Genomic DNA, 22,373 nt, shown 5'->3' with positions numbered 1-22,373 from the left:
AAAAAAAAAAAAAAAAAAAAAAAAAAAAAAAGGGGGAAAAGCCAAAAATTCTAGGAAAATGATTTAATGTACATTGGCCGCAATGGCTTGCAGACATGTTGATCTGCCGTTGATTGGGTGGGTTCAGGAAGGGAGTTCCCAATTAAAGAGCCGTTCACTATATAAGTATATCGCTGGCGGTGTTTATGACATATATCATGCGTTGTTTTCGATTAGTATATGAATGGTAACACAGCCCCCGGCTAAATCAAGCATTTGAACTTCGTCTAGAGAACTGCCATTATGGCGACTTTAATGGTCCATTTCAAGCATTATTCGGGTTTCAACAAAGGAACTGCCTAATATTTTAGGGTTAAGAACCCCCTCGTAGTCTATATATTCGGGATCATTGTTGAGGGAACCTCCGAATTTGTAGAAAAAGAGGCAGACAATCTGCGCCTGACTGCATTTGTCCTGTCAAATATGACAGGCACGTGCCTTGCAGCTGCATAGCGTAAGAAGCGGTAAGAAGATTGGGGAGTGAGAATCACATCACCCAAGAGACGGAGATGTTCAAGTGGGTGCTTCTACTCAGTTCAAACCCGAATTAGACTAATACCGGTTGGTTCTCTCCACCGCCTCGAGACTAAACCGTGAGGGAGCTTGAGAATATGGCGGTGACTCAAGAGCTACTCCTGTACTTCAATCGTCGGACTATCGGCTGGGAAGGGGAAAGCATGGTGAAAGGTGTAGAGTTGTTGTTGATTGTTGACCCGTGTAGAAATTATACCAGGAGTGCAGTTGCGCTTGATTTGCCAGTTCTGTTATTTTTTTATGATTTTATTTTTAATTATATGATCCCATTGCATGAAAGAGTGCCCTCCAGGATTTAATTGCCAGGGCGGGGCACGCAAATCACTTATGTTTTTTTTTTCCCGTTTGGTTGCCAACGCAGCCAAACACACCCCACCTACTGGTCTCTCTTCGGCGGCGCGGCTCTACCTTAACTAATAATCAACTTCAACGGACTCTTTCCCCTCTTTCTTCATCCCACACAACAAATAACCACTTCTATATCCTTCATCTACTTTGACACCCTTTCGCGGATCACCACCTTCCTTGCCTCACCTACTTCCGTTTTCTGACCGTTCTCCCGTCGCTTCTCCGTCCATTATTCACCATGAGTGGGCACTCTGCTGTTTGGCAAGGTACGATTGAAGTGACCGTCCCTTTCCGCTGACTAGTGCTTGCGCTTTCCGAGCAAGCATCTTCATAGAACGATGTAGCTAACAGTTCTGTGTCTCTGTTCACAGGATATGTCGATTCCAGGTACAATACATCCCCTAAGGCTTTCTCCTATTACCCCACTTCCGCTATCCGAAGCTCTGCCCGACAGCTTTCCACCGTTCAGTTTGCCGGTCTTGTATGCTGACCACAAACATACAGCTTGATGGGATCTGGCCTATTTGACAAGGCTGCCGTTCTGAGCTACAACCTTTCCGGCATCGAGGCTAAATCTTCCGGCTTCTCGGTATGCGACCACTGAATTCCATGACTCTGGACCCTCCGTCGGCTCCGTGTCCGGCGGGATTCCAATAAACAACCACTAACGATCGTCACAGATCAGCGCTGAAGAGCTCCAAGGCCTCGCTGCCGCCTTCGCTCAAAGTAACGTGGCGATGGCCAATGGTATCAAGGTCGGCGGAGAGAAGTTCGTCGCTATCAAGGCCGACGACCGCAGTCTATACGGAAAGAAGGTACAACGCCCGCTTGCATACTAGAGACTTGACCGGAGTCTCCATATTGAAAACATGCTAATTTTCTATTAGGGCAAGGAGGGGATTATCGTTGTGAAGACCCCGTCCTGCGTCCTGGTTGCCCACCACGGCGAGAATGTCCAGACCACCAACGCCTCAGCCGCTGTCGAGAAAATCGCTGACTACATCATCAACCCTCACCAGTAGACGGCGGTGTGGAAATGCAATGAATGTGTCTTCTTAACTTGCGGAAAAGGACCGTGTCTGCTTTGAATCGATTTACTGGCGGGTCCTCTTCATTTCTACTATTACTCCCTACCCCTTTTATTCCTGTTATATGTTCGCCGTTCGATATTGAGCATCGTTCGTAGATATGTGCCATAGGTCCTGATCTAGTACGCAAAAAGATTTCCAATTTCCTGTCTCATGGATAAGTTGCCGATAGGCAAGGGTATAGTGGTTTGTGAGATCTGATGTGTAGAACTAGGTTTCTCGTTATCTGTACAAGTATGACGAACATGGGTGCTTATTCGCCTAATATACACTCTTGCATAATGTACACGCCTGAGTTAGATCTGGAGAGCAGTGACCCCTGGAAACTAGATAAGAGGAAGATATAGTATATCAGGATTTACGTGACTCTATCTATATACTGATTGGCAATGATCCAATCCGAGCTGCTTACGGGCAGTATGTCACAGATTTATGTCAAGAATAGACACCGTTCTTGCTGCTACAGGACACAAAAGTCCCATATCAAGACTTACACAGGTACTTCACACAGTCAAAGAAGACTCAGATTCACAACTTTTTCTAGAACCACACTAGGAGTAAATATCCGTATCAACTTCACTGAATGACAACCTGAGTTAATACTACATTGTAGATCGCCCGTGAATAGAATTTTTAGAATACAAATATACAGGTTAGAACCTAACTACTGAACATCTAGCTATACAAACGAGACCAAATGACATACTCTATCTCAGACTCTTTGGCTTTCTCTTCCTTCTCAGGGTTGATCTTTCATATGAGATGAAGATAATACTCCAATATCCAGACCCAGACACATATCCTTTACTCAGTAAATGCACAATATCACTAGACGACAAAATAATATCATTACTATGACTAAAAAAATAAATCACTAACTGACAGATTAAATACCACAAAGTGGCAAACCAATCCACTAACAGTACTGGTATGAAGTACTGTACCAATACACCTTACCAGTATTAGGAACTGGTCTTACCAAAGGTCCTTTGGGGGGGATTCGTCTCATGGTGTGCAGTATGTTATATTCGCGCGAAAAGAAAGTACGTATATGCTTTCTTAGTCTATTGACTATAACTTCTTCTATGGCTAACAATTATGACTTCTATCTAGGTATGGCGCACGTTGGTGTCTATACGCCAGACACCAGACAGGAATTAGAGTCGGAAAACCGAGTATGTGAAATATGTTGGGGATAAGGTGTTCAAGGCGCGGCCTTGACGCCATTGGCGTTTTGGTCTATACTAACATAGAAATTGTATAGCCAGACCTTGGTACAGAGTTGTTCGTTAAAACGGTGTTTCCGTGCTGTTGTCAATTCAAGATCGAGATGCGAAATGTCGCTTCCTTTGACAAAAGCAAGAATGGGGATAATGTTGATGTTAATGGCAATGATAACATGGATGACAATGTCGAAGACAATATCGATGCCAATATTGCTGATAATGTCGATGTTAGTGACGACAAATCAGTGGAGTTGAATTACTTGTTTCTTTTTTATGGGATTGGTGTGCTTTTCTCTGTTTAACAGGGAAAAAAGTACTGTGCTAGGGTTAGATTGATGGGATGATGCATTTGGAAATGCCAGAATTGTAATTAATTATTTTTTCGTTGATCATGAATAAGATGGTGCATGCTGCTGGATAGGCGTCAAGAGACATTGCTGTCACAAGTCCACGTCTCCAAATACTATACTAGTGTTGCCTGAAGCATCCAGCCCTCGGGAAAATCCCCTTGCACTCTGGCCAGGAATGAGAACCAGCGGTGGCAACCTGATTCAGGCTTTTACTGTCTCTTTCTTGAACCCTGCAGCGTAAGTGGTTAGACTAAAGAACAATCTGTTGTACTGTAGCTCAAGTCACACATACTATTCCATCCATTTATAAAAACTGCGGCGCTAGCTCCACCCCTATTAGAAGAAAGAAACTCCCCTTCTAAACAGGCAGCTCAGCATTACTCCTCCCTCCAGCCAGAACCTCCAACCCCTTCTGCAAATACGGCCCTACAACCGGAATATTGCCCGCAAACTGCCCAATCGTGATCAGGAAATCGCCAAAGAGGATAAACAACCCGTATAGCTCGATTAGGAAGCCTGTAAGCGGCCAGCGGAGGAGGATGAGGAGGATGCCCGCGGTGAACGCGGCCGTGCCTTTTAGTTTTTGGCGTCGGCTGAAGAAGGCTAGGGTCTTTTGGACGCCGATTATGAGCGTTAGGCCGATTAGAAAGAGGATCTGTTTGTTTTATTTTCGTTAGTTTGGTTGAGGTAGGATTAGGGTTGGGGGGAGATGTACATTTCCCATTGCGAGGCTGTTTGTGGGGATGTATTGTTAGCCTTAGGGGTTTGATTTAATTATAGCAATGGAAGACGTACAGCGAGCGATCGAAGAAGAGAAGGACGCCGCCGAAGAGGAAGAGGGCTCCTGTTTTGGACATATGTCAATTGGTGCTCGTTTTTTTTTTTTTTTTTTTTTTTTTTTTTTTGGTTCCAGCGTGGGTGTTTTTCCCGGGCATTTGACGGTGTATATAGAGTTGCGCGGCAATGTGAATGAGTATATGATGCTTGTCACATACCTCCTGAGCAGAAGATAACCCCAATTTCTGTATATCATGTTAGACTGTGGACGGTGTTTTTGTGCGCGTGATCTTGTCTTACTTTGGTTATCTGAGAGCCACATTGTAGGCATTTTGGACTGTTGATTCAGATTATAGGTAAGAGGAGAAGCGTGCGATTTGCTATATAGCGTAGGGAAGTGTGTTCATGCGCTTGTGGGGACGCAATTGTTTCGTGATATTGTGGACGAAGGTACAGAGTAGAGAGGTCAGGTTCCGGATGGTCGAAAAGTTAAGTGCGCGATAAGATATTGTATTGGTCCGTTTGGAGTGGGATTGGGGTCGCAAGCTGGACCACACGGGGTATTTCTTTTGGACGGGGTTGTAGAATTGGAACAGGGTTCAGTCGCGTTGAAGGGTCGTTATTCATTAATAGAGGTGAGAAAGTAACTATAGATATTGATCGTTATTTAGATTGACAATGGCGATTGATTTGCTTTTCCTTTTCTGCCACGTCTCCCCTTTCGTCTTAGGCTGGGGCTAGGCGGTTTGGGGAGGCGGTGTAAGTGCTAGCTCGGAGTGCGTTTTAACCGCACATTTTTCGTCTCGGTTGTGCTAGCTTCTTGATTGTTATTGATATCTGGCATTGGATGACGTACGGTCGTTCGATGTGTCCAATGTTGCCATTATATGTTGAGCCAATGTAATGATACTGCGTGAACAGTGTTGTTGGCTTTACATTGTGCAGTTCTGGTATTATCCAGGTGTCATTTGATGAATGATGACAATGTACAACAGCAGCTTTGAATTGGACTGGAACTGGTCTATATTTGTGTAATCACATCTAGATACTCTGGATCTCTTTGAACCTCCCTTCCTTGCCAGCCTTCTGGCTCCCTCATACGCCGCGGCGACAGCGTCCCTGGATGCTGTAACTGACGCTCTTGATTGTGGGGCGTCGGTATTAGTCGAGTGCAACTAGCACGAGGCGAAGAATGACTCTAATATAAAGGTCACGATTAAGCCGGAGCGCTTTCTTTGAACCTGTCTCGAAAGGGGCATGGTGGGTGGAAAGGGCTTGACTGTGATGGCCGGACATTCTACATGGTAGACCAAATCATAGCATAGTATCTGCAATGTATTAGCTTTTTCCATATCCAAACTAAATAGTTCAGCCATCGTAGCTCACCTCCCTGCGAAACAAGTTCACGTAAATCATCACTTCCTATACGCAATCTCCAACGCCCATTACTTAAGGACCACATGCGCTGCCCTCAACTCAAGGTAACTTTCAGGCACACCCTGCGCCAGAGACCGGACCACCCCAAAGACCTCCTTATCATGATACCTCAGCCGGGTCTTGGGATCCGTGTACGGAGCTGGCAACCCCGTGATATCGCAATACCTCGTCTGCTGCGAGGGGTGCAGCGACGGCGCCGACTCGATATTCGTATACGTCACCGCCGGCCCTGACGAGTACATTGCCCGTGCGTTCTTCTCCAGGACAAGCGTGGAGAGGTTCTGCGCTGCTTGCGCGATGTTCGTGCGCTGACCCCCGTCTGCGGGCGTCTGGCTGCCGTCTGTACTGGCAGAGGTGGTGGCCACGAGAGGCGTGGTCGCGCCGGAGTTGGCTTGTGTGGCCATCTGGGAGGCTTCTTTCCGGGAGCTCTCGGAGATCAGTTGCTTGACGTTCTTGTTGCGCCGTTGGGAGGGCTTCCAATGGGGGTTGCGGAAGGGGCGCGGGACCTGTGCGATGTCGAGTTGATTGAGGAGTAGTTGGTGGCTTTCATTTTCGGCGGGAGTAGGAGGTGCCATAGTGGTTGGATTGTCTGTTCTTTCTTAGATAGTTGGTTTTGGTGGCGGGAGGTTAGATGCCAAATTGCTGGTGCGGAAAGGTAGATCGTGAAGCTGGGAGATGGTCTGAAGTGGAGGGCCTCAATACGGATTGGTCTATACTGGTATCAGGACACAGCACTTATATAGCAGAGAAGTTGGGTGTTTGAATAGTATTGCAAACAGTATAGTAATATTAAGATTAATAGAGCTTGAAATAAAAAAGCTAGTTAAGTATAAAGCCTCAGATTTGGCTCAATTTACTCTGAGAACTCTAAGCCACGTGATGCACCGCATTGGGCAGTATTGATGGGCGAGCACAAACAAACACCAGACCAGCACTCTATTCCTAACACTATCTAGTCAATACTAAGAATAATGGTAGGTTTATTGAATGTGGATCTATAGAGATAGGGACGGCACTGATGTGGACTCTGTAGGAGAGCCCACACGAGCACCAGCAGGCAGTGATTCTCTCAAGAATCATCAACAATGTTGTATGTTACTTGTGACCATGTAAAATCAATACTGATACCTGGACAGGAGAAACTAAATGAGGCCATCATGGTCATGAACAAGAGCCTCCAGGTATGTCAATCTTTCCTATGGTCCTGAGACTTTGCTAAAGAATATATCACAGGAGGTCAATATTCAAAACATGAACGTGGAGCTGGTGGCGCAAATGTTCAAGAACTACCAGTCTAACGTGCTATTTCATTTGGAAGGTATTTATTCCTTTTCGCTATATCATAGACTCCGACTGACAGGACTAGCTACCGAGAACTTGAAAGAGCCGTCGCAAGGCGAGTGATTGTTCAATGCGTTTTTAGTACACATGATGGGATATGAGATCAATCATGATAAAGACATGAGATACCACAAGGAGTAAATGTTGGGAAGGAAGGCCACTGGGATTGAATTTATTATAAGCTTTTATTTGAGACAATATATTCAGAAATTTCTTTTTTCTTCTCTTTACACAATTTGGATGGACGGAGTAGACCTGCAGAAACATAGTGAGATTGATGTCTTGGCACCATACAAAGACCGACAGTGGCTCTTCCGTCCACTGCGCCGCCGCCGTTCAGAACCGGGGATTTTAAGCTTCACATTCTTCCATCCTGGGGCAGTGTCGCCAATACTCTCTAAACCGACTTTGATACCCCAATCAATTGCAGATCACTCCTCCTCTGAAACCTCACCATTGATCTGCCCGCAACAACCTGCAATGCGGTGAACCGTATCCCCAGAAGCTCTAACGTTGCTCCTGGTTGATCCCACCTCCACGTCGCCATGACTATCACATCCGTGCAAGCGGTTCTCCCTGGCCGCTTCGCGATCAACTCGACTGAGAAGAGTACCGCGAAACCACCTCCGAAGGTCTATAATGCTCAAGAGCCTCCTTTCAAAGGCTACCACGCCCCACAGCCAGATGGCTATCAGCGGAGCAGGTCAAAGCCCGACACAAGCGCTATCGTGATTGACAATGGTGCGTTGGCCTGCACTTCTAGTTCCCAGCTTATCTACACATGCTGATACTTTGGTTTCTTTGACAGGCTCAAATTTGGTCAAAGCCGGGTGGTCATTCGACAAGAACCCCCGATTCATCCTCCCCCCGGTGATGAGCCGGTACCGCGACCGGAAACTCAATAAAGCGTGTCAGTTTATCGGATATGATGCCTACGTCGATGCCACTACGCGCGGCCAGCTGCGCTATGCGTTTGACCCTGGTAGCAGCGTTGTCGGTAACTGGGATGTGATGGAAGGGGTGCTAGACTATCTATTCCTTAAGTTGGGGGTCGACGGAGCCAATGGTGGCGTCGACAGACCTATAGTCATGACCGAACCGATTGCGAATCTCAACTACCCCAGAAAGAGTGAGTTGGATACTTCTACTTATCCCGCCATGATATCGTTCCCGCTGACACCTTTCTAGTGATGAACGAAATCCTATTCGAGTGCTACTCTGCGCCTTCAGTCGCTTATGGAATCGACTCCCTGTTTTCCTACCGATACAATCGTGGAACCGACGGCTTAATTATCTCCTCGTCCCATACATCAACGCATGTCATACCTGTACTAAATAATAAGGCCCTACTTTCGAACTGTTCGCGGCTCAACTGGGGTGGAATGCATGCGTCGGAGTACCTACTGAAACTGATGAGACTGAAGTACCCGACCTTCCCCGCCAGAATGACCGAAAGCCAGATGGAAGATCTGGTCCATAAGCATTGCTACGTGTCGAAGGACTACGATCAGGAACTGAGCAAATACTTGGATTGGACGGGCCTTGAAGATAGGGATCTTGTTGTTCAATATCCATTTACGGAGCATGTTGTGCCAGAGAAATCTGAGGAAGAACTGGCCCGGATAGCAGAGCGCAAGAAAGAGAGCGGACGTCGACTGCAGGAGCAGGCAGCCAAGATGCGGCTGGAAAAGCTCATGAAGAAAGAGCAGGAGCTCGAATATTACAAGGATCTCCAAAACGGTCTACAAACAGAGACAAAGAAGGAGGCGAGGCGCATCTTGGAGGCTGAGGACCTGAAAGACGAAGCACACCTCGAACGGATTATCCGCGATTTAGAACGGTCTATCAAGCGATCTAGGAATAGGGACCTCGGGGTTGAAGAGAGCGAAGAGCCGGCCGAGGAAATGTCGTTCCCATTATTGGATGTACCGGACGAGGAACTGGACGAGGCCGGTCTGAAGGAGAAGCGCCATCAGCGACTTATGAAATCCAATGTCGAGGCCCGACAGCGCGCGAAGGCAGAGAAGGAACGGGAGAAGGCCCGCCGGGAAGAAGAAGAACGCCTTGACCGGGAAAAGCGCGAGAACGACTTTGAGGGCTGGCTCTCTGAGCGCAGGACTAACCGACAGGTAGGGATGCACGACGAGAAACTTATGATACTGCTGCTAACTGCTCAATAGAACATCTTGCAAAGAATCAAAGAACGTGACAGGTTAAAGGCAGACCTCGGTAACCGCAAATCGTTAGCTAGTCAGATGCGCATGAAGACCCTTGCCAACCTCGCTGCGGATGGCCCCAAGAAGCGAAGACGCGGTGGCGATGACGACGACTTCGGTGCGAACGACGAAGACTGGGGTGTCTACCGTACCGTGGCCGGGGAGCAGAGTGACGAAGAAGAGGAAGAGGACCTCGGCGGAATGCTCGATGTCGTCGAAAAGGAGCTTCTCGAACACGACCCTGAATTCACAGAGAACCACACTCTTGCTGCACAGTCAGACTGGACCAAGAGCCTTGTCCATGTATTCCTGCGGGGGCCTTGGCCATTCGACCCGGAAAGTCAGCGGGAAGCTCATCAGTTGCACCTGAATGTCGAGCGGATCCGAGTGCCCGAGGTTGTGTTCAAGCCGTCCATCGCAGGTGTTGACCAGGCCGGCTTGGTCGAGATTGCCGCGGACATCGTCAACCAACGATTCATAAACCCGGAGGACCAGTCTCGGTTGCTGCGCGATGTATTCATGACCGGTGGTAATACACTCTTCCAAAACTTCGACGAGCGCTTCCGCAACGAATTCCGGGCGTTCCTGCCTCTTGACGCCGAGCTCAACGTGCGTCGTGCCAAAGATCCCGTTCTCGATGCCTGGAAAGGAGCTGCGCAGTGGGCTTCTGGTGCCGACCTGGCGAAGTCATCTATTACGCGACAGGAGTACCTCGAGAAGGGCAGCGAATACCTCAAGGTACGTTCTACACCGGTCTACTAATACTACCTCGAGTACATTACATTAGCTAACCAAGTCCTAGGAACATGATCTGGGGAACGTCACCACGTGGTAAACACGTCGACAAGATAGGAAATATAAAAACCTAGTCTTACGATCACATTGTCGTGTTCTACAATGACAATACCTCCAACAGTTGATAAGTATATGCCAGGGAACGGGCCCAGTTGATTGGCGTTCGGCACAAGAATAACCCCATCATCTGACAGCAAGTACGTCGCACCATTGGCTGGAGAGCTCGTATAACGACCTTGGGAATCCATGGCGCGAGGCACAAAAGGAAATTGGTTCCGTGAAGAAAACCCAGGAGTCTGGCGCAGGGAAAACAAATAACATGTACAGATACGAATTAATCGGAGCGGTTGACTTGTGATATTCATTTCAATGCCAATTAGCTTTATTCATATTCATATTCGTCCGATTTCACCATAAGCAGCACGGCTATCCATGGATATGCCGCCATCCATCCCATTCAAAAAACTCGATATACTAAAGCTGAAAACAAATCTCCTTACATATATAAAATCCCCAGGTGAAATTACCCCATATCCCAATCAACCGAAACCCCACAAGGGATATGTCAATCTGGGATTATAATGGACATGTCATATCCCTCTCGTTTAAGAGAGACATCATCCCTTCATCTATCATAGTCTCCTTACGTCTACTCCCTTGATATAGTAATGAGACAAAGAGTAAGGACTACATGGTCAGTCAAGCTCTTGGTAGATATAATCTTGGATTGAATTTAGTAAATGTGTCTGTCTTGAATTTTGTTTTGATGACTTTCATTTATCGGGTAATTTAGTCGGGGGAATATGTTTTGCGATGTAAGGAGGACGAAGTTGTTTTTTTTTGGTTGGGATATACAATATGGTTTAAGAGGGGGGAAATAAATAAAGAGTAAAAATTGAAACGAAAATAAAATTGGCCGAATAGGAACACAAAAAGGGAGGACGGGATGATCGAACTGACAGGATGTACATAGTACAGCCTCAGGCAGCGATGCTTCAGATCACCTGGTACAGTTGGACCAGCACAAAGAAAGATTGATATTAGTGATACTTAGACAAAGAGGTAAAAAAGAAAAGTGAAAGGCGACAAGGGGAAAAAAAAAAAAAGACGTCATAGAAGGCAACCCGACAACTCACAATCCCATACATGCATCAAGAGAAAAGTCTAGAGCAGCGCCGGGGACAATAGAAATGGGATTCTTAGTCACGATGATAATTGAGTGCAGTGGATTTGATAACAAAGTGGGTTAACCCGGCACGAAAAAGAATATCCTTCAGCCTTGTGGGTCTGAGTCCGAATCGCAGAGGTCTTCTTTTTCTCCATCTCCTCGGAGGAAATTACTCGAGCAAGGATGGGGGTGCCGACCGTTCCGACTTGGGCTGTACACATGATTGCTTTCGAGGGGGTAGAGGAGGTATACTCCGTACTAAGTACTCTGTCATGACTAAAAACTGAGCATGGGTAGACTTTGCTACTAGTGAACATTGGCGCATCGACCGGTGCCGATCTTCAGGAGCCGTTTAGCGCTCGAAGCTTCAATAGCTCCTGTCTGGTAAACCTGTTGTTGGGTGGGTTTTCTATGACGCATTGGGCGTGTGGCGTGGTTACGGTCTTAGAATCCGATTTGTTTGCGACTTTCTGTTCGATAGCACGGAGGGATTGAGAAATCGGGATCTGGACGGCCAGCGGCCAGACCAGACCATGACCAGGGCCAAGTCAGATGTCCTGGTTTTTCGGTTAACCTTGGCAAGGCGACGATCCTTGTGAGGTACTCCAGCAATCCTTTGGAACGAGGAAGATTATCTTGGTTGGGCCGTGTAGTTCGTAGGAAATTCGGCCATGAGGTGACATGATCATGTACTAAGTACATATTGGTCAGTTAGAGCTGAGGGTGGGTAACTAAACCACCTCATGAGGGGAGCCGAAGGGAAAAGGAAAGATTCCATTCTATTCTTGAGGATGGACTACAGTGCCGTACACAATTCCACCCTATAGTCCACCGCTCTTATCATATGTTGTGCGGGGTGCATTGGTTGTGTAATGCATGACTCTTCGTTCTGATTATCGTGGTCCTTCCAGCTTGGAAGATAGACATTCCTGCATGAGGATCATCAACATAGATAGTCACACCGTGCACGTCCCGGAGGAAAAATTCAGAGTGTTTGCAGATCGGCCATAATTCGGACTTGACGTTGGACGTGAAGTTTGAGGTTTAGTCATAGCAAACAAGACTCAAGTTAGTTATTTGATGGAATGGAAGAGAAGAGAAACCGAAGATCCGAAATCGACACATCGAGACCGAGAATCACGGGAGGGTCATCTGCCTTGACTTGCTCTTCATACTAAACCCGGACGGGATTAGTGGATAACCTGACAAGATGAAAGTCTACAACAACCTCAACCTTTTGACCCTTTTGAATTTCTCGCTAAGTCTAATCCATTTGACTTTCCTTGTCTTACCGGACTTTTTACCTCATATATTATCTAAGCTGGGCGTGTCTCCATTGACTCAACATGTGCATTCCGCGGGATGCCGACTGGCTCAGTCCACCCGCAAACGAGACCATTCCTTTTGAAGTTATACTATGAAAACTGGACTGCCAAAAAGTCATGCAACGACTCCCCTCCCGAACCATGGACTGATGCCCGGCCCCCCCCCTTTGCTCTGGTTTTCTGCGTTCTGCAGATCCTTGTCCACTGGGGCCCGTGTATCCGACTCCCTAATCTCCACCCCCTCCGGTGATGCTGATGATCCTCCCTGCGTATGTGATGCCAGGGTGCAGATGGGCGACCTCGAGAGGTATTGCCCAGACATGGATCAGCTGCGAGTCCTATGTTGTTGGCCAAATCCGTCGGTGTCACTAAATCAACAAGGTCTCTGATTGGCGAACATGATCTGTGGATCAACCGTGGTCTGGTTTTTGGTCCATTTCGTGATAACCATTCGCCAAAAGTTTACTTCATGTAGAGGAAATTATGACGCATCTGGGGAAAACAACAGCTGCCAGGTAGCACTTCCATACTAGGTAATTCTATTTTTCTTTCTTTCTTTTTTTTTCTTTTTTCCGTCTCCTCTTTTGGTGTCTACCCTCCCTTTCGACAGGGAGAAAAATAAAATTCAATGGAGCTTCCCACCGTGGATCCTCGATAGCGGCCGCCGCCACGATTCGAGAACTCTGACGCAAAAGTATGCAGCCCTTCGGTTGGCTCGGGTGTGATGTTATGTGATTGATGCCCAGTACACAGCAGCCTGTAGATATAAAGCCTGGTCCTGATCGCTCCCTACTTGCGGTTTCTATCCATCAATCACATCAGCCTGCCACAGTACGAGAGTTCGACTCCTATATACTTCGGTCCATCCACCACTCCAACTGTACTATTTATCGATACATACGTATATACATCTATATACAAATCAACATAACAATATGCTCTCGAGTACGCTCACACGTCCACTGCAGCTCGTCACCCGAGTGCTGCAGTGGTCTAGTGCTGTCATTGTGATGGGTATCACTTCCTACTTCATCAACAAGGGTCCCCGTGGATTGTCTATCACGTACCAAGAAATCATTGTATGTCTCCCCTCCTGCATTGAAGACCACTAATTAATGCCACGATGCACAGTCTACCATGTCGGTCGTATTCTTCCTGCCAGCCTTCGTCTCTCCGTTCATGCCCACGGCTCTTGGCAAGTTCGTACTGCTCATCGATGTCATCTTCTCGTATTTGTATGCAATGCTCGCCCATCCCTACCCCTAAAGACCACATACTGACCAAATTCCCTAGGTGGCTCACTGCATTTATCTTTGCCGCCCAAGATTACAACCGCCATGACTGCCGCCTCAACGCTCCCCCAGGAATCTCCTGCTCCAAGAAGAGGGCCAACGAAGCATTCATCTTCCTGACTTTGTAAGCTGTCCAACTTCTATCAACCATATTCCCAGACACTAACAGAGGTTCAGCATCTTTACCTTCTTCGGCATGTTCCTCGAGGTCCTTGGTCTCTGGGCTTACCGCCGCGAGAATGTCCCAGTCCGCGAAAAGACCGGCGGTGCTCACGGCGGTCCCGCTGATGCCCCAGTCGCCACAGCCTAAGCGTCAACTACTCTGTCATCCTCTTATCAGGCACGGATAGGGCAGGCGGACCAGACAATCCACGAGAACGATTCACGATACCACTGAACGGGTTTCCCATGGCATGCACTACGCATACGTAATAATATACCTATCACGAGTGACGAGAAGCCAATCTACTCGCGGTGTATTGGCAAAGGGAGAAGTATGCAGGTTATAGATGGATGAATTGACGTGATGGGGGGTATACTAATATTTGTAATTTCGATATCCGGGAATTCATGTGACATATTTATATTACAATCTTACGCTCCTTATAATATAAGCTCTCTTGCACTGAATCTTCGGTCAGACGCCTGCCTATAGATCAAGTTATTCAAAGGCCATGTCACTACGTTGTGTACAAGGGCAGGGACGTAAACGGCACGAGAGCGTATGACTCGTGCCTACGGCGATAATTTGAGTTATCGAAGAGCTCGCGCTCGAATCATGCAGTCCATACAAAGTCGACGCATTGCCCCGTATCCTCGCGATACTACCACACTAGGTATAAGTCGAGGTGGCCCGTTCAAAGTTTGGACAACCGTATTTGACATGACTTGGGGACATCTGGATGCCATGCATGTGCGGTCTGCGTATTCCAAAGTTCAGACTTAGTACAGAGCACTTCCATCTGTTCATGGTTGCTGTATTGTCCGAGGCTTTTGCCATGGAAATCTTTTAAGGTGGATATCCGAGATTGTCAATTTGCTGGTGCCCGCGGTCGACGAATTCCCCCCCATTGTTCTGGTCGACCATAGTGTTCCAGGGACCTGTAGATAATGTTAGATGCACTTTTCTAGCTACTACCCCTAAAGCTCTACTTACCTTCAGATCGCTCATATAGACATCCTTGACACTGCTGTCCTCCAGATACTCCCCAATGCTACCGATGGGTATACCATTACCACCATTACAGGTGGCACCAGTAACAGTAACGTTATAGGACCGTGGCTTCAGGGCTATGCAGTCATCGCCGCCTGTGTAGGTGAAATTGGTGACCTGGACATGGTTTACGTCCATGGTATCTGTGTCTGTAATCAGTAGGTCGCTCTGGGCTGGAAGAGACGGTTTTTTTATTGGTGAGGAGCGAGAAAATATGTCGATACATACCGAGACCATCAGTATTTTGGGCCCAATATTCGCCATCGGGCTGCTTGCTTAATTTGGCAGAGACCACAATGTTCTCGAGCAGGACGTTAGTTCCGTCCATGAGGTTGATCGACCACAGCTGGGGCTGCTTCACGTAGAAGTTCTTGACAGAGACATCGGTGACGTTCCAGATGTTGAATAGCTAACATCATTGATCAGTAATCCAGATACGATACTATCTGAGCTGTCAGAGACTAGTGCGGAGGCTTCAGCTTCAACAGCCAGTGCAGTGGTCAGCTTATTTGGAAGATAGAACCGCGATTAAAAAGTCGGTCTGACACCCAGTGCTACTACCAAGTATAAATAAATCTTTTTATTAGATTTCGTAAAGATAGAACAAGAGTATTCTAGATACCTATTTCTAGATCTAACTTAAGATAGAAGTCTTCTAACAGAAAGTAAAGTATACTTTTCTATATAGGTTCAACGTTATTCTTACACTAGCCGCGGTCGAGAATAACTATTCCATTGTCCCTATCTATCCTTAAGCACCAGCAGCCTTTTACTCCTACAACAGAGCCTTCTTCTAAGAGATCTGATAAGAAACAGAAGCCACTCTATATTCAACACCCTAGTGGGGTCCACCAAACAGCAGGGAACCCAGCCGTAAGGGATCCTTCTCCAGCGCTGAATGGACAATCGAAACGGCAGAGTCTGTGTGATACCATGGGATTTGGGGAAACGATTCAAACTCTTGGTGAGTATCTTTCTAATATGATGGCTGGTAAGGTCCGTGGTGGCTAATGTATACGTAGCCAATATCGTCGATGGGAGACCTCCTGACCCAACTGGCCCTGTGAGGACGACATTGATTGTTGTGCCATCGCAGCTTGTCTCACACTGGTAAGCCTAAAGAACCTCGCATCGAACCTTTCAGCAAACTAAATATTATAGGATGGAGCAACTCCAAAAGCATTGTGAAATAGATGCAATAGGCGAAGTTCTTGTGTATCGTGCAAACGCGAGATATAAATAGGCTGTTCGATGTAGGGACGACACAGCATTATAGGTTCCAAACTGCCCTGCTGCAGCATTGTATTAGGTGAAATAGCATATTTCTGATATGTATAATGAGAGTGAATTGACTGTTTTCGATGAATGAACTGTATGTACTGTATACTTCTATCTGCGAAGTCTATCATATCCGATGTCAATGATAACGCTGTTGGTATAGTGCGAGGCGCTTGCTCTAGACACAAAAAATGCTGGTCCAATAGGCACAAAGAAGGTTTAACCTGGAGATGAAATCCTCAAAACTCCATTCGCTGTTTCAAATTCGTCATTCGTAATACAGTGGGTCGGCAATGGAGATGGCGGAACTTAAATACTTGCTCGCCGAGGCGCCAAGGTACGTTGTAGCTTCTTTTTCTCTTCTGTCTCCTCCGGTAACGGCAGGGATCCTTCACTGCGCAGTTTCTCTAGATACTGCTTGCCATATGCGTAGCCTACCTGGTAGATCTCATCGAACTTGCCGAACTCAAGGGTTCCGTATGGGTCAATGGGAGGACGCATATACAGACAGCCTGGGGTGTTTTTAGCCCGTTCTAGATTGTCGATCGATGACACGTATGCGAGTCGTGCTTGGATTTCGGACAGCGTGGGAGGGTTGGGGCAAGCGGAGAACGGGTTCCAACGGTTGAGCACGGTCCAGAACCCGGACAGCGAATCACCGTACCCTTGAGGCGTGTTGTCATCGATTGAGCCCACATCGACGGCAAAAATCACATCGGCCCCGAGTCCCTTCATGTGGGTCACTGTAAGGTTGTCGATGTACCCGCCGTCAAGTAGCATGCTGCCCTCGTCGCAAATCGGGGGAATTAGGCCGGCCAATGACATCGATGCACGCACGTAGCGCCAAGTATAACCCGACGAGTGGAATTCAGGCCGTGATTTGCTGATGTTGGTGGTGTTGCAGTAGTACTCCAGCCAAAAGTCCTCGATTTGGCTATCTCCAAACGTCTTGAAGATTCCCCGGTTGAACTCATGGCCAGTGGTGTAAGAGGTGGTAGGATACGTTAGATCCAGCATAAACCGCCACATGCTCGCCATGCGACCGGCAAACTTCTTCGCTCGACCATACATGGGAACCACATCCGCATCCCGTGCATACAAAGCTCCAATGAATGAGCCGATAGATGTACCACCAATGATGTCGATAGGGATCCCGGCCTCTTCCAGTGCTTTGATGACGCCAACTTGGGCGATACCCCGAGCTCCTCCGCCACCAAGAACGAGTCCAACAGACCTGCCACAAAGTCGGCGAGCCAGGCGATGGAAGTCGCCCTTGAACGGAGTTTGTGCCGAGTAGAGAGGCGTCTGGCGAATCCGCCGCGAGGTGTATTTTTGGATTTCTGCCTGGATAACTTGAACACGTTGTTTCAGTACAGCTCCAAGCCGTTTCGCCTGCGGATGTGAGGGCTCAGGGGTTAAGCGGAAGCCCATCTGAATATGATGGTGGCCACCGTTGATCCACATCCGGTTCTTTAGCCATTGGCGCGTCAGTCCGGGAGGGCAGTACCGCTCGGAATGTAGCAACACAAGTTCTTTTCTAGCCGTTGTCTTCATCCCAAGTAGAAATCTTTCGTACTCACCGATACTAGGCGATGACTCGGCAAGGCCAACGAGCAGAATGCAGTCGGCTTGCGTGATGCAGGTCTGTGTCCATGGAGAGTTCACATTGGTGTCTGCGATATAGAGTACCATCCCATACTTTTCTTCGAGGTCGGCCAGATACTGGGACAACTTCAATTTCCCCATCTTGCTGAAAGCATGTCGTCCGAGATGGTTCAAGATCGCCGCTTGGTTGAGGGAGGTAACGCCGTTCGTCACGCCGATCTGGTGAAGCGCGTTCTGCAGGCGGTGGCCAAATTCTACCACGGGAACCCCAGCCGTTACGGGAAGTATACCAACAGTACGGAGGTTTACCACAGAGGCAGCGGTCTTGACGCTTCCAACGTTGGCATGCTCACCTCCCTTCTCAGGCATGGGAAGCTCGACGAGATCTCGCATCCGCTGGGCAATGAGCTTAGAAACCTGGATAGTAATTCCCGGGTGTTCCTGGGCAAGACTGTTGAAAAGGGACCGCGGGAATTTAGCTAGCTCAGTATCCCGAATGGCGTGTAGAGTTGCCGGGCGTGTCGACTCTGTCATGACCTCTAGCTCCCCAACGCTTTCTCCCTGACCATATTCGCCAACAACTGTAATCTTGCCATCTGTACCTTCGAGAACAGACCGTAGACGCCCATTTAAAACAAGATAGATTGCATCACTCTCATCCCCCTGGTGATAGATGACTTGGCCTGCACTTACTTGCACCCATTCTAGGGCGAAGTCGATGTGAAGAAGCAAACGAGGAAGAAGACTTGTCAATCGCTTTGCCAGGGTTAACAGCGCAATAGGGTAACGCTCGGCGATTCTTTCCAAGGATGACCTTGGAAGGAACCCGACATACACATCTGTTTTCGCCACCACGTCCGTATAGGACCTGTAAGATGCAACGGATCCGACGTATCCTTGAATACCACCAGGCTTGATAAGATAGAGTGACTTTCGCGACTGCCTTTTCCGCTTAGTATCATTTGTGGCACTCGTCACACCCGAAACTCGAGAGGAGCTGGTCGTCGTCCGCTTCAAGGTCGGAAAGAATTCCTCAGGTGGCTGGCCATATACCGGTCTCGAGCCGCCCACAAGATCTTCTCCTTTGTCGGATACAGGGATACCTACGTCTAGGAATCCGTCGATCACATAGTACAGGCCTGGATGGCGTTCCCCCTGCTCCACCAGCACTGAACCCTGGGGGAAATAGACGATCTCGATGTCATTTCGAAGCTCTTCTCGCAGATTGACGATAGGCGATGTCCCACCAGCGCTGGTCATGGACATTGACATCATTGATTCCGTCTCACCATCCGCAGAACTATCGTAAGGGTCGATGAAGCCGAATGCATTATTAGTGAACACGGCCTTTTGCCGCCGAGAATCGTATGAAAGTAGCTTTGGGGATATGTCCCCAGAGGTGTGACTGCTCTTACGTAAGACATCGCGAGTGCTGCTAGTGAGTCCAATGCCATTCATGATGCAATCCAGTATGGATTCTCTGAACAGGGCATCCTCGTCAACAGCGTCCTTCTTTCGATGAAAAGGCGAACTGTGCATAACAGGAGCCATAAAGGGGGGATTCTCTTTATCTGTTAATGGGCTGAGCAGTTTCGGAGCTAAGTGCTCGTATCGAGGGCCAAACCGGGAGAGTTGAATGGTAGACAACAGATCCCCGGGGCTAGGCCCTGCCGACTCACGGTCACCGGAGATATCCTCTGGGCTGGCCATGCTCACTGGTCGCTTCGATTGTGCTGCCATCTTTGCATGGAGAACTGCTTCTTTCCTCAGGAAGCTACTGGATCGGCGCCTTCTGCCAGCAGAAGGATTGTGAAGTGCGATGCCCTTGATGATCTCTTCCGGGCCCAGGCGGTCTCGCTCTTTAATAAATTTGTCCTTGAGGCGATCTAACGCGGCCCCACGCATTTCATTGGGTAGATCCTGAGTCGTGAACTTGGTCATCTGTTTTTCAATGCCCAGTACATCATTGTTGAGACCTAGATAAGAATGTGCCGTGGCGAACGTTACTCTTTGGAGCCGTGTCAGGATCACCTGGACAATATGGGCGGTCGCTCTCGGATAGACCCTCGTCAGACGGCGGAAGGCGCTGGCCGGGATGATGGCAATGGTCGTGTCCACCATGGCTCGAGCCACAATATCTGGATGGACTGACTTGCGCCGCCTCTTGCCTGGCTGGCTCCTTGGTTTCGGGTAAGGCTCCTGGATGGGCATAGCATGGCTTTCTCCTAGGTTTAGGGGCGGGACGGATGGCAGAAGCTCCCCATTACTGTTGCTTATATGGGCGACGGAGTCACCATGATCTCTAACGAAATTAGAACGAGGACTGTCCTCTAAGCCGTGAGGGCTCGCTGGAAACGAGTCAGATACCCGAGCATTGGTGCTAGGGCCTACACTGGATGCACTAGACGACGAGCCTTCGCTGGCTCGTAGTTGGATATCCTCGGTGAACAAGGACAGGATGGAGAACAAGGACGACATGGAGGCACCGTTCTTGACTTCTGTGAGCAGTTGATAACCTTGCTTTCCGTCCACACGATGATCGTCCTCATCAGAAGACTCGGCTCCCATGTGGTTTGAACCTTCGTCTACATTTGGTTTCCCGTCCCGCATGGACTTGACGAATATCTGGACCAAGCCATCCACCACTAGACAGAAGCCTTTCTCTTCCTCCAGCATCAAGGTTTCCCCAGCAATCAACTTCCTCGTTTGCATGGTACGTGTCAATTCATGAAATACAGGCCGTTCGAGGTAACCAAACACCTTGATGGCGCTTAGAAATTCGTCTAGGTAATTGGCCAGGCCCGGTTTGGAGTCCCCTTCCTGGACATCGGGGAAGAGATCGAGATGGGGTTCTTTGCGCTGGGGTTCCGGAGGCAGACGACTATACATATTCAAGAACCGATAACGGATAAACCAACTGATCGTTGATACGATCGCCAGCGCGATCAACAAGCTGTGGATCAATTGAAGCATTGTGTCAGCGTTTCACCGCGCGATCGACAGAGCATCCCATTGCACGGGTTAGGATACTTACAGAGTGGTGAAATTCATAGTGAAGGTCAAGCTCATTGAGAAGAGCGTGAATAGCCATGTGGGCAGCGTGATGGTCGCAAACGTTATCACCCAGTATAGGACGCTTGGAATGACCTGGAAAAAGAAAGAAAACACCCATCCGAACCACCCCGCCATGGTTGAAGGCGTAGGAGGGGGTAACGGTGGGGGTGGGATAAGAGAATTTGAAAAGGTCGAAGCCACGGAAAAGCTTGCGGCTATGGCGGGAGCAGATAGGGCGAGGGACGAAGCAGTGTAGGTTGAGGAGGGTGAGGGAGATGCATGAAGAGGGCTTAGACTTGAATCGAGAGACGCAGACGAGGCCGCGAGGGGACCACCGTCGGTGGCCATGGTTGTTATTGCGTAGAATGGGATTGGGCTGGAAACACGTTGTTGGATGGGGACTCAAGCCGCTAAACCAGCTTAAGGAAAGCAGCTAAAAGGCCCCAGTGGGAATCAAGGAACGCAAAAGAATTCTAGGTCTCCGCCACCCATGAAACCGTTGATCCGGCAAGAAGACGCAATGACGAAGTTCCGGTATGCGAGATTGATTAAATGATTAGATTTCGCTCAGGGACTCAGATGCGAGTGATGTGGCCAACCACCCCCCTACTCACGAGCCACAACGTGCTCTCAGATGCCCTCTTGGCTGGGTCGTGAAGAATGAAGGTGGTCCCTTTTGAGTTTCAAACGGGTTTGGTTTCGTAGGATCAAGTCGGAAAGCGGAGAAGGAAAGCAATACGAATTCAGTTTAGGTCGATCACGGGTGCACCTTGGTCATTGGACCTCTCTCTCGCTCTCTCTATATGGGACTTGGAAATATAGAAGAAACTAGAAGAATGGAGAAAATTAAGACGAAACGTATGAGAAGACTATATTACTGAGTTTTCTGTTGATCCATCATGTGAAGTGCCAAGATCTGTTACGTTTGGCATATATGCCTGGCAAGGTCGAGACTGAGGATGTGCCTGATTGTGGATGCACTTCCGACGGATCCACCTGCAAATTTTCCCGTAACCTAAAATGGCAAGCAACTAAAACTGGAAGTGACTGGAACTAGACCCGTTCAACAGAAATAAAAGAAAAATGAGGTCGACGTCATACCGCTGCATAACGGTCTGGATATGTCTTCGTTATGCTTTAGGTTAGTCAGTGATGCGATTATGCATCAGCACTTGGTAGCCTGAGGCACATTCTCTCAATCGACCCCTTGTATTGGTGACAAGATCACTCTGGCTAATAGCCTTTTTTTCTTTTTCTTTTTCTTTTTCTTTTTCTTTTTTTTTTTTT

The 22,373-nt window shown here is 48.1% G+C and overlaps 7 protein-coding genes across 7 annotated transcripts; 3 read left to right on the top strand and 4 right to left on the bottom strand.

Moving 5' to 3' along the window:
• The first annotated feature begins 1,038 nt into the window (after positions 1-1,038).
• On the top strand, positions 1,039-2,476 carry F9C07_3345 (profilin). Its single transcript, XM_071511091.1, has 6 exons — positions 1,039-1,187; positions 1,293-1,308; positions 1,426-1,510; positions 1,602-1,736; positions 1,809-2,131; positions 2,224-2,476. Exons 1-5 carry the CDS (start codon positions 1,160-1,162, stop codon positions 1,941-1,943), a joined length of 399 nt encoding a protein of 132 aa, XP_071366261.1. The 5' UTR covers positions 1,039-1,159; the 3' UTR covers positions 1,944-2,131; positions 2,224-2,476.
• A 1,100-nt stretch (positions 2,477-3,576) lies between these two features.
• F9C07_2155404 (vesicle transport protein) lies at positions 3,577-5,082 on the bottom strand. Its single transcript, XM_071509259.1, has 6 exons — positions 4,663-5,082; positions 4,581-4,607; positions 4,381-4,429; positions 4,301-4,316; positions 3,878-4,240; positions 3,577-3,815 (listed from the first exon to the last, which is right to left on the bottom strand). Exons 1-5 carry the CDS (start codon positions 4,691-4,693, stop codon positions 3,944-3,946), a joined length of 420 nt encoding a protein of 139 aa, XP_071366260.1. The 5' UTR covers positions 4,694-5,082; the 3' UTR covers positions 3,577-3,815; positions 3,878-3,943.
• Positions 5,083-5,807: 725 nt separating this feature from the next.
• Positions 5,808-6,374, bottom strand: F9C07_3344 (YL1 nuclear protein C-terminal domain-containing protein; the record flags this gene model as incomplete). The annotated part of the gene is made up of 1 exon (XM_041286090.1): positions 5,808-6,374. One exon carries the CDS (start codon positions 6,372-6,374, stop codon positions 5,808-5,810), a length of 567 nt encoding a protein of 188 aa, XP_041145664.1.
• A 1,172-nt stretch (positions 6,375-7,546) lies between these two features.
• On the top strand, positions 7,547-10,773 carry F9C07_1494418 (uncharacterized protein). Its single transcript, XM_041292384.2, has 5 exons — positions 7,547-7,881; positions 7,949-8,269; positions 8,329-9,269; positions 9,321-10,094; positions 10,159-10,773. The coding sequence occupies exons 1-5, from the start codon at positions 7,686-7,688 to the stop codon at positions 10,189-10,191; spliced, it is 2,265 nt and encodes a 754-aa protein (XP_041145662.1). The 5' UTR covers positions 7,547-7,685; the 3' UTR covers positions 10,192-10,773.
• A 2,621-nt stretch (positions 10,774-13,394) lies between these two features.
• On the top strand, positions 13,395-14,580 carry F9C07_2282987 (membrane-associating domain-containing protein). Its single transcript, XM_041292383.2, has 4 exons — positions 13,395-13,723; positions 13,776-13,879; positions 13,938-14,060; positions 14,114-14,580. Exons 1-4 carry the CDS (start codon positions 13,580-13,582, stop codon positions 14,244-14,246), a joined length of 504 nt encoding a protein of 167 aa, XP_041145661.1. The 5' UTR covers positions 13,395-13,579; the 3' UTR covers positions 14,247-14,580.
• Positions 14,581-15,477, bottom strand: F9C07_2212413 (pectin lyase fold/virulence factor; the record flags this gene model as incomplete). Its single annotated transcript, XM_041292367.2, has 3 exons — positions 14,581-15,037; positions 15,093-15,322; positions 15,378-15,477. The coding sequence occupies 3 exons, from the start codon at positions 15,475-15,477 to the stop codon at positions 14,903-14,905; spliced, it is 465 nt and encodes a 154-aa protein (XP_041145660.2). The 3' UTR covers positions 14,581-14,902.
• Positions 15,478-15,964: 487 nt separating this feature from the next.
• On the bottom strand, positions 15,965-22,367 carry F9C07_2155398 (putative esterase of the alpha-beta hydrolase superfamily). Its single transcript, XM_041292366.2, has 2 exons — positions 21,067-22,367; positions 15,965-20,985 (listed from the first exon to the last, which is right to left on the bottom strand). Exons 1-2 carry the CDS (start codon positions 21,432-21,434, stop codon positions 16,737-16,739), a joined length of 4,617 nt encoding a protein of 1,538 aa, XP_041145659.1. The 5' UTR covers positions 21,435-22,367; the 3' UTR covers positions 15,965-16,736.
• Between the last annotated feature and the right edge of the window lie 6 nt (positions 22,368-22,373).

Source organism: Aspergillus flavus, chromosome 4 (genome assembly GCF_009017415.1).
Source record: "Aspergillus flavus chromosome 4, complete sequence".
Classification (NCBI taxonomy): Eukaryota; Fungi; Ascomycota; class Eurotiomycetes; order Eurotiales; family Aspergillaceae; genus Aspergillus; species Aspergillus flavus.
Note: the sequence above shows the minus strand (reverse complement) of the source record. Positions and strands in the feature narration are given on the sequence as shown.

Excerpts from the sequence above, each read along its gene's own strand:
- F9C07_3345 (XM_071511091.1), top strand. The coding sequence starts at position 1,160 with ATGAGTGGGCACTCTGCTGTTTGGCAAG. Across the intron at positions 1,511-1,601 it reads CTAAATCTTCCGGCTTCTCG|ATCAGCGCTGAAGAGCTCCA; the intron begins GTATGCGACCAC and ends CGATCGTCACAG. Across the intron at positions 1,737-1,808 it reads GCAGTCTATACGGAAAGAAG|GGCAAGGAGGGGATTATCGT; the intron begins GTACAACGCCCG and ends ATTTTCTATTAG.
- F9C07_2155404 (XM_071509259.1), bottom strand. The coding sequence starts at position 4,693 with ATGCCTACAATGTGGCTCTCAGATAACCAAA. Across the intron at positions 4,608-4,662 it reads GTGGCTCTCAGATAACCAAA|AAATTGGGGTTATCTTCTGC; the intron begins GTAAGACAAGAT and ends CATGATATACAG. Across the intron at positions 4,430-4,580 it reads GGTTATCTTCTGCTCAGGAG|GAGCCCTCTTCCTCTTCGGC; the intron begins GTATGTGACAAG and ends TGTCCAAAACAG.
- F9C07_1494418 (XM_041292384.2), top strand. The coding sequence starts at position 7,686 with ATGACTATCACATCCGTGCAAGCGGTTCTCCCTGGCCGCTTCGCGATC. Across the intron at positions 7,882-7,948 it reads CGCTATCGTGATTGACAATG|GCTCAAATTTGGTCAAAGCC; the intron begins GTGCGTTGGCCT and ends TTTCTTTGACAG. Across the intron at positions 10,095-10,158 it reads AGGGCAGCGAATACCTCAAG|GAACATGATCTGGGGAACGT; the intron begins GTACGTTCTACA and ends ACCAAGTCCTAG.
- F9C07_2282987 (XM_041292383.2), top strand. The coding sequence starts at position 13,580 with ATGCTCTCGAGTACGCTCACACGTCCACTGCAGCTCGTCACCCGAGTG. Across the intron at positions 13,724-13,775 it reads TCACGTACCAAGAAATCATT|TCTACCATGTCGGTCGTATT; the intron begins GTATGTCTCCCC and ends CACGATGCACAG. Across the intron at positions 13,880-13,937 it reads GATGTCATCTTCTCGTATTT|GTGGCTCACTGCATTTATCT; the intron begins GTATGCAATGCT and ends CAAATTCCCTAG.
- F9C07_2155398 (XM_041292366.2), bottom strand. The coding sequence starts at position 21,434 with ATGGCCACCGACGGTGGTCCCCTCGCGGCCTCGTCTGCGTCTCTCGAT. Across the intron at positions 20,986-21,066 it reads ACTATGAATTTCACCACTCT|CTTGTTGATCGCGCTGGCGA; the intron begins GTAAGTATCCTA and ends ATTGATCCACAG.